This window comes from Macaca fascicularis, chromosome 14 (assembly GCF_037993035.2).
Source record: "Macaca fascicularis isolate 582-1 chromosome 14, T2T-MFA8v1.1".
Lineage (NCBI taxonomy): Eukaryota > Metazoa > Chordata > Mammalia > Primates > Cercopithecidae > Macaca > Macaca fascicularis.
In genome coordinates this window covers 122,400,265-122,412,076 of record NC_088388.1, presented here as the reverse complement: position 1 = coordinate 122,412,076, position 11,812 = coordinate 122,400,265, and the positions used below count along the sequence as shown (strand labels likewise).

The 11,812-nt window shown below is 48.0% G+C and overlaps 1 protein-coding gene across 48 annotated transcripts in view; it reads right to left on the bottom strand.

Annotated features, from left to right (window-relative positions):
* The window catches only part of GRAMD1B (GRAM domain containing 1B), a 273,617-nt gene that overhangs the window by 6,074 nt on the left and 255,731 nt on the right, over positions 1-11,812 (bottom strand). For 36 of the 48 annotated variants that reach the window (XM_065529130.1, XM_074015487.1, XM_065529138.1 and 33 more), the window contains 5 exons: positions 9,439-9,542; positions 8,656-8,859; positions 7,491-7,581; positions 2,803-2,910; positions 2,372-2,561 (listed from right to left, as the gene is read on the bottom strand). In XM_065529130.1, the coding sequence (XP_065385202.1) occupies positions 2,372-2,561; positions 2,803-2,910; positions 7,491-7,581; positions 8,656-8,859; positions 9,439-9,542 (697 nt within the window). Of the gene's footprint in view, positions 1-2,371; positions 2,562-2,802; positions 2,911-5,607; positions 7,582-8,655; positions 8,860-9,438; positions 9,543-11,812 lie in introns of those variants that run through there. The other 12 variants (XM_045370863.2, XM_065529136.2, XM_045370855.3 and 9 more) reach the window with 2 other exon arrangements.

The window sequence follows — 11,812 nt, the reverse complement described above, 5'->3', positions numbered from 1 at the left end:
TCCAAACTTCCTCCAGGTCTCAGTCATCCCTCTCCTTCATGGTCTCTCACGCAGCACACTCAGGCTCTGGACTTCAGTCATCTTTCGTTGCTTGGTTTCATGTTTGCTAGGACTAGAACTGTGTCTAATCCTTCTCTTGTGCACCCAGGGGCACCACGCAGAGAACTGGGTAGGTTCCTATTAGGTACCCATATCAGCAAATTAACATTTTTAGGTCACAGACTGCACCTAAATGGAGTCTACACTAAATGGAAGACTACAATGGAGCCCGGCAGGAGAATTCTAAAATGGCCCATCACACCACATATTTAAATACTCACATATTTACATACTGTCTCTGGGTAAACTGCTCTGTTACAACATAAGACAACATTTCTGGGGTAAATGGTGACAGATTTGGGGAAAGTCTGGTCTCCCTGCTTAGTCTACCATTTTCTTCTCTCTAGTTCATTTATATCTTCTGCTCAAGACAGAGGAGGAGGCCATTCTGTTATTTTAAAAGTTACTTTTAAAGAGATTGAAACAAAACAACTCTCTTAATACTTAATCCTGTAGAGTCCACTAGGCTACAAGTCTGACAGCCCCAACCCCCAAGTTAATGGGCCCCATTCTGAAATAGAATTCTAGAGTTGGAAGAGACCCCTGGGTCATATAGTCCAAATGTCCCAATTTAATCGATAAGTTCTTTATCCATCATCATCTAGTTACCCCTTGAACACTTTCAATGTTGGAATCTCAGTTCTCTACAGCAGCCTGTTCCATTGCTGGACAGCATTAGCCACAAGTTGTCTGCAGTTGATGATGAAGAAAAATTACTTTCTTAAACTTCTAGCCCGAGTTCAGTGCTCTGGAGTTTTTCAGTAAGTCTAACCCTTGACACCTGTTGGCCTGGATGTCTGAAGACCACCCTGTTCTCCTCAGCCCCGTGTTCCCTTCTCCTGGCTTTGTCCTCAGTGCCAGCAACCATTCTTGAAATGGTAGGGCTTCTAAACTCCTCACTATGCTTTTTGTCTTCTTTTGGTTAAAAAAAAAATGCCCTCCTTAAGTATAGTGACAAAGCTAAACACATCCAACTGGGTCCTGATAGCTGCATTAAGATTCTTTTCCCTTTTTTTTTTTTGAGATGAAGTCTCACTCTGTCGCCCAGGCTGTAGTGCAGTGGCGCTATCTCAGCTCATTGAAACCTCCGCCTCCCAGGTTCAAGCAATTCTCCTGCCTTAGCCTCCCAAGCAGCTGGGATTACAGGCGTGCACCACCATGCCCGGCTAATTTTTATATTTTGAGTAGAGACAAGGTTTTGCCATGTTGGCCAGGCTGGTCTCAAACTCCTGACCTCCAGTGATCTGCCCTCTTCGGCCTCCCAAAGTGCTGGGATTATAGGCATGAGCCACCACGCCCGGCCTCTTTCTCCTTATTTAGAGCTAAGACCAAACAATGCAAGGAAATAAAGTTTAATTTTAATGAGCACCACCCATATGCCATCAAATCCTGATGACAGTTCCATGAAGCTACGATTACAATTCCTATTTTATAAATGAAGAAATGGAAGCTCAAGGTCCCTTGCTCATGGTCACAAAATTAGTTAGTGGCAAGGCTGGGATGCCATCTCTGGCTGGTCACAAAACGTCAGAAAGTCAACTCTTCAGGGAGAGAAGTTGCCATGTAGCAGGGTAAACTGCGAGTCTATCACTTTCTAATTCTCTTGCACAGCAGAGGCAGGTTCCTGCTCTCTAGGCAACCACAGGGAGGCATATATTATAAGATACTAAACTATTCTGGGGAAGCAGGAAGCTCCCTCCCCCAAGGAAACTAGGCTAATTTTTTATTTTGCCTCAGGATGATTTGCCTAAATAGTTGATCTCGTTTTGCGGGGGGGAATACAGGCAAACTGTACGACAAAGATGATGCTACGACAAGAAGACAAAGTACAGCCATCTTCCCAGACTATCAGTGCAGTGCCACTGACTGTCAAAGGAGGGGGCGGTGAACATTTGAAAAAACTCAAAGACATGCCCTCTGGGAAGACAAATCTCTGTAAAAGGGTTGAGGGGGTTCTCTGTTTAAATGCCTGTCAGATGGTTATGGTTACCAAAAATAGAAATAAAAAGAGTTCTCCTTCCAACTAACCTACAGCTTTCCTGGTGCACATTCAGTGGGTCATTTTATTGTTATTATTTTGTAGAATACACCTGCATTTCTAGCAGCCCACTCAAGGAAGGCTTTCCATTTAGAACAATGCATGGCTTGGAGGAAGAATGAATTGGAGGGAAATCTGGAGGGTGGTGATAGAGATGAGGATCTTTCTCACAGCATAAGGGAAGGAGTCCCCGCTCCCAAAGACTGGGGCAAGCAGAGAAGGTGGGCATCTCACCTGGTCAAGAAGCATCACTGAGGATTTGATGATCTCCCTCCATTTTTGGAGCTCAGTATCGTGGTACTTTTGTTGAGACTCTAAGAGCTGGGCCCATTCTGTCTGAGACTGGGGTAACCTGTGGGGTAGAAGAAGGGGTACCCCAGCAGCTGGAGTTATGCTCAGCGAACTGTCCTGTGCTCCCAGACCCCTAAAGGACAGAGAGTCACATCAGAGTGCTTTGTCCTCTGCCCACTGCCCCTGGTTCCCCTGTGCCCCAGATCAGAAGTGGGCTGAAACTACAGGGAGAGATTCTGAGTTTCCCTGTGGGGTCTTCCCAGAGGGCTATCCCTTGGGCAAGGGCAGTGAGGCAGTCCCAAGGGGACTGGGAGACAGGTGTCATGGCACTGGGTGGGATGAAGGTGGAGGTGAGGGGACGAGGCCAGGATTACCTTTCTTGGAGCCTTAGACCCTGCCAAGCAGTGAGGGTCTGCGTGGTGTATTCCAACATCCAGAGTTTGTAGAAGAGCATCATGTTAAGGATGACCAGCAGCACCAGACTAGGAAGGAGACATGGGGAAAAAAACCAACAGCAGTGAGATGTCATCTGAGCCTAGGGCATCCCCCATCCCAGAGGCTGCTGTCCCTGACCAGTGGGCCATCCAAAGCATTGCAGTAAGTGAGTGAGTGAGCTGAAGGGATGCAGCACAGGGGAGAGAGAAAGAAGCAACCTAATCTGGACGGGCCAGGATACAGGGGAGAGCCATGGAGAGGGGCGTGGGATGAAGGCACTAGAAAGGAGAGATGCACAGGCACCCAGAACCTGGGCACCTGGGGGAAGAGAGGTATGGTGGGAAGGAAGAGAGATGAGGGGGTAAAGGAGTAATCATAGAGCCAGTACCTGAAACAGATCCTAATGGGAGCAAGGAAGAAAAATGGGGAGGAGGCAGAGGTTAGAAACAGGCAAGTGTGGGGAAGGGGAAAACTGCACTGAAAATCAAGCTGGGAGCGAGTGAGAGTATATGAGAAAAAAAAAATACTAGAAGCAAAGACACAATGGATGAGAAGACCCAGCAAGGACAGGGCACGAGAAAGCAACAGACAGACTCTTAGTATTTCACGGGTGCTAAATTGAGAAAAGATTCCCCTTACCAACCCAACCTTAGGACGTAATTGAAGGGGGAGACGGAAGGAGGAATTCCACTGGGTCCCTAGCTCTGCCGAGGATACCTCTTACAGACATTGGCAGAACTTCCCGCAAGCTGCAAACTTCCCTGCCTCAACCTGATACCAGCGGGCAGGGATCATGGAGACAGGCTGAGGTTTCCCAGAGTCTGGGTCAGAACTGGGGAGAGACAGGGGAGGCAAGGGTCATCCAGGGGCTGGAGGGGCTGTGGGGAATGAGGAGTCACAGAGAGACTGCAGGAATTCCCTCCTCCTGTCAGCCTCACTGGCTGCCTAAACATCACTGTATTACAAGCTCGCAGGATGGAGAGAGAAGACATCATCGTGGGTAGAGAGGATCCAGAGACACACAAAACTGGATGCAAACCCTGGCTCACCGCTTAAAACTCTCAACTTTTGATCAAGTTTCCTAGCTTCTCCGACCTAGGGACAGTAACACCTATCCTACTGGGATTGTTCTGTAGATGAAAGGGAATATATCGAAAAATATCGTGGCACACTATAGGCCCTACACAAAGGGTAGTTCTTATCACTAATGGGGGAGATGTGGACACACATAAGAAGAGAGAAGATGACAAAAAACGAGAAGATAGGCCGGGCATCGTGGCTCAAGCCTGTAATCCCAGCACTTTGGGAGGCCAAGGTGGGTGGATTGCTTGAGCTGGGAAGTTTGAAACCAGCCTGGGCAACACAGCAAAACCCCATCTCTACAAAAAAAATTTTAAAAAATTAGTCGGGTGTGGTGGCATGCACCTGTGGTCCCAGCTACTAGGGAAGCTGAGGCAGGAGGATTGCTTGAGCCTGGGAGGTGGAGGTTAGAGTGAGCCGAAATCATGCTACTGCATTCCAACCTGGGCAACAGAGTGAGAACCTGTCTCAAAAAAAAAAAAAAAAAAAAAAAGGAAAAGAAAGAAAAAGAGATAAAAGAGAGATGGATAAAAGACAGCAAAGAAAGAAAAGCCTATGTGATGCCTTAGGGTTTTCAAAGCGTATGCCTGTGCGAGAGGTACTGTGTTTCTCAGCCATGCTTCTGGTACTGTGGAAGGTAGACTTCTTTAAACTGGCAGCCACAAATTTCTGGCGCTGCTGTCTTCTCAGGCCTCTCTGACTTGTCCGCAAGGCCTTTAAAACTTTTGTGTTGAATTTCAATGCCACGGTCTTTAATTTTATCAGCACACACTGGGTCATCTGAACACCCGCCTCTTTGGCACAGCCTGCTCACGATCTTGGTGCCTGCATTTGGGTTTATGTTTGCAATCCTGTCTGTGCTAAGTGAAGGTCAAGGGATACCCCTGTGTGCTGTCTGAGTGAAGGCTGCACAGTGGTCGACACAGGGAAAGGAGGTGGCTGAGTCACGCTGTAGCAGGCACGTGGGGGCAAGAGTCTGCCAGACACAGGGCAAGCTGTGCTGTGTCAGCCCGTCCCACATGCAGGCTGTCGGCAGACACTCGGCCTGGATCCTGTAGCACTGAATTAGAGTCTGATCATTCTAAACTTACAAAACCAAAAGGTGAGTTGATAACATGCTATACAATTTGCTCAGGAGTGCAGGCCTTCTCCACTTAAAGTCAAAATGCAGAAAGAGCTTAAACACAGAACTAACCTGAGGTTACAGTGCTCTACAAACCAAAATCCAATACAAGAGATTTACTTTAACAGAACAATTGCATGAATCACATTAAATTGATGTTGCTAAGTGTGACTTTTACTAGTTTTACAGTTACATTTATTTATTTATTTATTTATTTATTGAGACGGGATCTCGCTCTTCTGCCCAGGCTGGAGTGCAGTGGCGTGATCTCGGCTCACTGCAAGCTCTGCTTCCCGGGTTCAAGTGATTCTCCTGCCTCAGCCTCCCGAGTAGCTGGGACCACAGGCACCCGCCACCACACCCGGCTAATTTTTTGTATTTTTAGTAGAGATGGGGTTTCACCATGTTAGCCAGGATGGTCTCGATCTCCTGACCTCACGATCCGCCCGCCTCAGCCTCCCAAAGTGCTGGGATTACAGGCGTAAGCCACCATGCCCGGCCTACAGTTACTTTTGTTTTTAATTTTGTAATAATATCTTCATTTCTTATGCTGTCATCAGAAGAATTTTGCATCTACTTTTATGTGACATATTAAAGTCACTGAAAGAGTCCACCTTACGTTCCTCATGGCTTCCCCTCCTGTAAGTGATCCCCAGGGCCATCCTAGACATTGTCTTCTTTGTCACACTCTCTACTCTCTATGATGCTTTCATTCACACCATGGCTTTAATGCTCTGGATAATTAAGCAGGGACTGCAGCTTATACTTGTCATCTGAGCTCCAGGACCACATCAGCACAAATCTGTCACCTCTTCCTGGATAACCTATGGCACCTCAGACACACCTGGAACTGTTAATGTTTTCTTTGGAAATGCTTTGCTAAATTCCAGATGTCTGTGAATGACACGACCATGTATGGTCCCTCGAATCAGTAGTTCATCTTCCTTCCCTACACCACCAGATGGGTAATGAGTCTGCCTCCCAGCTCCAGGCCTTCACCCAACCTGACAGCTGCTCTCACCTAGATCTCACAGCTCACTCTGACTGACCTCCCTACCTCCAGTCTTTACTATTCGAATCCATCTGACATATTGCTGTCAGAGTGATTTTTCTCTTTGGTACAAATCTGAGCATGTCACTCTTGGGCTTCCATCAGAGTTTCCTGAGGGTGAGGCTGTGCTCTGCCTCTGCCTCTCAAAGAATGCTTCAGTGAGGCCAGGGTCACAGAAGCAAGACTGAACTAGAGACAATCTGGTGCACAGTGAGCAGCAGGTAGAGCCCACATCTGGCCAGCTGCAATGCTCCCACCCACCCATGCCCCACACTCTTGAAGCATACACCCATCCAAGGAAGGCGTGGGACTGTGCAGTGGGCTGAGCCAAGTGGAAGAGCTGTCCTTAGATGTCCTAGTGCTTCCTGCCCAAAATGGTTGAATAAAGCCCTGGGCAGCTGATGGCATGGACTCATTCCTCAGATAGCTAACTGTTCTCCCATCATATGTCTTCTTTCTTTTGACTTTACTTTTCCCTAGCACAGCATCTTTCTTCTTTATTTATTTTTATTTTTTTATTTTTTTGAGACAGAGTCTTGCTCTGTTGCCCGGACTGGAGTGCAGTGGCGTGATCTCGGCTCACTGCAAGCTCCACTTTCTGGGTTCATGCCATTCTCCTGCCTCAGCCTCCCAAGCAGCTGAGACCACAGGCACTCGCCACCACGTCTGGCTAATTTTTTTGTATTTTTAGTAGAGATGCGGTTTAACTGTGTTACCCAGGATGGTCTCGATCTCCTGACCTCATGATCCACCCGCCTTGGCCTCCCAAAGTGCTGGGATTACAGGTGTGAGCCACTGCGCCCGGCCAGCACGGCATCTTTCTATGCAAGTTACTGAGCCTACTGTTTTATAATATCATAGCAATTATTATAAATAGTCTACATTAAAATAAGCATCCACTTTTCCTGTATTGTAGGCATTGATTTTGTCTGGCTACCCTGCCAACGTGTGGGCTCTGTGAGTGCACAGTTCCAGTGCCTGGCACAGAGCAGACACTCAGAACATCTAATGAACGAATGGACTCCTAAAATGCCCTCTAGCATTTCTCTGTTCGCATTTAACCATCTGTGCAGGAATTTCAAACCTTCTGTCTCTCTCACCCACTTGAAACTGAATCCCTGAAGGGTATGGATGCTGCATGAAGCATTTTCTTCTGAAGGCCTAGCATACAGTAAATGCTGAACAAAGCACAGAAAAAGAAGCAAAGAGGTAAGCAACAGGCAGAGCAACCAATCCAGACAGAGACTAGAGGACAAAGAAAAAACCAGGGAAAACAGTAAGGGTGCTCAGATGCTTCAAGAGACGAGGCCTGGGGCACCAGGCTGGAAAGCGAAGGCGGTGAGGGCAGGATAGGAGAACCTAGAGTCCCTTACACACAGCTGATAACCAGCAGCAGCTTGGACACGCTCTGCAGGTGGAAACCATTGGGGGTGTCCTCGGGGATATGCCGCGTCTGCGTGGAACCTGTGGGGAGAATTAAAGAGACCATCACCATGGTGACCCACAAGTCCAACAACTGCTGGCGGGGACACTGGTCAAACAGCAAACATCAAAGACTGATGGAAAAATGTCCACGACACTGCGACAGCAACGATATGCTAGACAATGCCAGCTCTCCAAGAGGAGAAGGCAAAATCCTCAAGGGCAAGGTCACAGGTTGGGTCAGGTAATCATTGAACAAATGGGAAAATCAACAGGCCCATGTAGCCAGGATCTATAGGCCCAGGACAAAGTGATCTTCAGCTACGGGAGGGGACATGGCACTGGGCTAGGACTAAAGACAGCTGGCTTTTGGCTCTGGATCTATTCCTAGGAAGCTACATGATGGTGGACAAGTCATGTAAGCTCTCTGAAAGTCAGTTTACTCAAATGCAATGTCAGTCAAAATCTTAAAGGCAAAACATGTAACATGGAAGTGCTAGGGGCGAAGCTAGGGGGCATGCAGAAGATTGGCACTCTCCCCTCTTCTTCTGCCTCCCCTGTCCCTATCCAGCTCAATTAGTTGGTCTCTAAGGCCCCTTAGAGTCCCAGGTTTCCAGGATTCAGCAAAGACAAGGATGTGAATGGCTGGGTGGGAAGAGGAAGAAATATTAAGGGAGTCTATGGTCTGAGAGGGCAAGCCTGGATTGGCCCATGGGGGTGAAGTGAAGGGGGACTGTCTTGAACTCCCTGGTCTTTGTGTAATGAGGTAATCTCTGTGGTCTGAGCTGTGGGATCTCCTTAGTGTATTTCCCAAGAACTTGGAAGCTTCATACTTGAGCCTATGCAGGTAGCCATGGAACTAGGGCAACACGAAAGAATAAACACTAAGGCAGCTTTTGTTAATTAGAGCACACATATGGGTTCAGTTGGGGCTGAGGAACTTAAAGAGCAAAGAGAAACAGAGCATTGGGAGCCTCAGATTTAGTGACTTATGTTCAAATTATATACAAATTATATCCAAGGCGCAAAATGAGTGTGCACGTGTGTGCCTTGGTGCGGGCATGCAGCTCCAGCCCAAAGCTCAGTTCACCCCACCTGTCCCCACCTGGCACACACCTGCCACATGTTTGATCCTGTGGCCCACATCCTCATCTGTGGGCGTGGTGACCGGGCTCATCACCTCTTCCAGGTGAGGGACTCGCAGATGGGCATGGGGACGCTTCCTCCTCCGCACCGTCGTAGTCTTGCTGGCCTTCTCTTTGGGAGATTGTCTGTGCATCTCAGCCAAATAGGTGCTCTCCGTTTTGGCCAGCTCGCTCTCTATCAGAGAAGAAAAGGCCACAGGAGACGCTGCCTTCAGCCCTCCAGACGCAACTCTCTGCAGAACCATTTTCCTACTCTGTATTCTGGGAAGTTGGGTGGTGGGTTGATGACCCTCAGAGATGCCCCTGAGCCTCAGGAGGTACTTCTGGGACCCAGCCCCAGTCAAACCCTTCCTCTGGGGTTGTTCAGCACTGCAAGGAACCAAATGCTCCCAACATCTGCACCCTCATGTATACAATTTGGGGCATACACTTCTTAAATAGATGCATTCACAGGCATTTTACAAATACTTCTTGTCACAGAGTCACTAGGTCTGTGGTTCCTTTTGGGGTGAAGGGTGTTATAGATCCCTCAAAGATCTCCTAAACATCCTAGACACAGTCTTGAAAAATGCACGTGTCCACACACATGCCAAATTTGGTGTCCACATCGGGAGCAGGCGTGGGTACCTCAGGAAACTACTTCACCTTTCAGTCTCTGCCTCTATTCTCAACACCATTCCCCTGAATGGTGGGCAGCAGGAGTGCAGTTTATCGTCTCTGCAGCCCAGCTAGCAGCAAGGATTGCAGCGCTCACCTAAATGGCGGAAGTAGTCCTCCAGCCCACTCCAGAAGTTCTTCTCGATGAAGGTTTTCACTAACCCCCAGGGCTGTTTTCGATAGCGCAGCTCTGTGGAGACCCTGAGGAGCAAGCCAGACAAGATCAGTCATTCCCTGGGTGGACCTGCCTCTGCGGGGAAAAGGGAAATTCGGGATTAAGGCCAAAACCGCTTCACATTTGTACTAAACTTTGTAAGTTAAAAGGTCTTTCCACATCCATCACATCATCTGATCTCCAGGACCACCCTCTGAGCTCAGTGGAGCTGGTGGATTTATCCCCATTTTATAGATGAGAAAACTGAGGCATAGGATACTTAAGCAGAGCAAAGGCTAACAACTAGGGTTCTGACTCCAGAGTTCTCTTATGATGGCACACTGCCTCCTCTCAGGGGTCTCACATAGGGCCCAGCAGCCTGCCTGCCAGGCAAGGGGAGGCTCTGCCTGAGGTTCAAGTCGTTTGAGAAACTGATACTGAAAGAAAGTAAGATGGCCCATCCTTTCATCAGGGTCCTTCTCTCCTTCTCTAGAGACTTTTAAGTCTAAGTCAAGTTCTGGGGTTTTATGACTTTAACCTTTAAAAGCATCAGTCACCCTGGGCAACACAGTGAGACCCCATCTCTACAAAAATAAAAATAAAAATAACTAGCCAGGGGCTTGTCTGTAGTCCCAGCTAATGGGAAGTTGAGGCTGAGGCTGCAGTGAGCCATGATCACACCACTGCACTCCAGCCTAGGGAAGAGAGTGAGATCCTGTCTCCGAAAAAACAAAAGAAAAAAAGAGTATCACCTACTGCTGGCTGTGCCTCCTGCCTCTCCACTGCACCCCAGACTTCGCCGGCTCTTGCTCTTTTCCAAGTACTCCCGCTCCCAGTTGCTGGTCGCACTTCTGCCCATACCCCCTGCAGTATCAGCTCTTTTCTCTCCTATGCAGCAGCCCTGCTCTTTGACTCCCCCTTAGGTTCATCTGCATCTGTCAATATTCTCCCAGCTAATCCATCCCACCCCATCCCACCCTGTGACTAAGGCTGCCAGCCCACCCTCATCCCCCTCCTCAGGGATGCCACCTCCACCCATGTCCCAATGGGACAATGCCTGTACTTGGAGACACCTCACTCCCCAACTCAACAACCGTTGACTGCATTGTGGATGGGCACCTTCCTATAATGGTCTGTTCAAGGTCAACCAGCTACCTCTGCAAGGCTGCAGAGAAAAGACGCAATTGAAAGATCTTCTGAGGAACCCGGAATTAAGAAACCTAGGCACTGTGGAGGAAAGGATAAGAATAGGAGGGAGAGAGAAGGAAGGAAAACAAAAGAACGCAGGAGGAAGAGAAGGAAGGCTGAAGGAGGAGTACATGTTCAGGAGGAAGCACAGAACACCCAATCCCCAAAAAGTAACAGAGAATGAAAAAGATGCAGGCCCTCTTTTTTAAGAGATAGGGTCTTACTCTGTCTCCCAGGCTGGAGTGCAGCTGTGCAATCATAGCTCATTGCAGCCTCAAACTCCTGGGCTTAGACGATCCTCCTACCTCAGCCTCCCGAGTAGCTGGGACTACAGTACATGCCACCACTCCTGGATAACTTTCAATTTTTTGCAGACACAGGGTCTCACTATGTTGCCCAGGCTGGTCTTGAACTCCTGGGCTCAAGCAACCCTCCTGCCTAAGCCTCCCAAAGTGTGAGAATATAGACATGAAGCACAAAGGTCCTTCTTGATGCGCACTTGCTGAAGCCCAAAAGATCCCCGTGCAACCTTTTACTAAACTTTTATTTGAACTACATCAGTGAATTTTTGGCTCCTTACAACCAAAAAAACTTGGTCTAAGGTACAGGTAAACGGTCTGATGATTTTCAAATGGGTGTGTGTCTTGCCTTTTCAATTACACTACAAGTTTCTTTTAAAATGTCAGGGTCGAAATTTCTTCCTTCCTTTGGAGGCACACCACAGTGCCCAGAACTAATTATTCACTCAATCAGTGTTCTCTGGACTCTGATAAGTGCAGGCCCAGCTGGGTGCTGGGAAGGAAGTGTGATGGAATGGAATTCCTGTCCTCGTGGAGGTCACTGTCTAACACTAATGGCAATCCACGCAGCATGGTGGACAGAGCACAGGTTTACAACTCTAAGATCCGGGTTTCAGTGCTTACTAAAGACATGGCTCTTGGCAAAGTTCCTTAACTTATACGAAACTCAGTTTTATCTGAAAAATGAAGATAAATCCACCTCTTCGAGTCGTTCTAAAGACTCCGGCGGAGGTAGGTAAAGCGCCTACACTATACTGTATGAGCCATACACAACCAATGAAGAGCAGCAGCTATACAAGCTTTACTAACAAGATGTACAGAGTGGACAG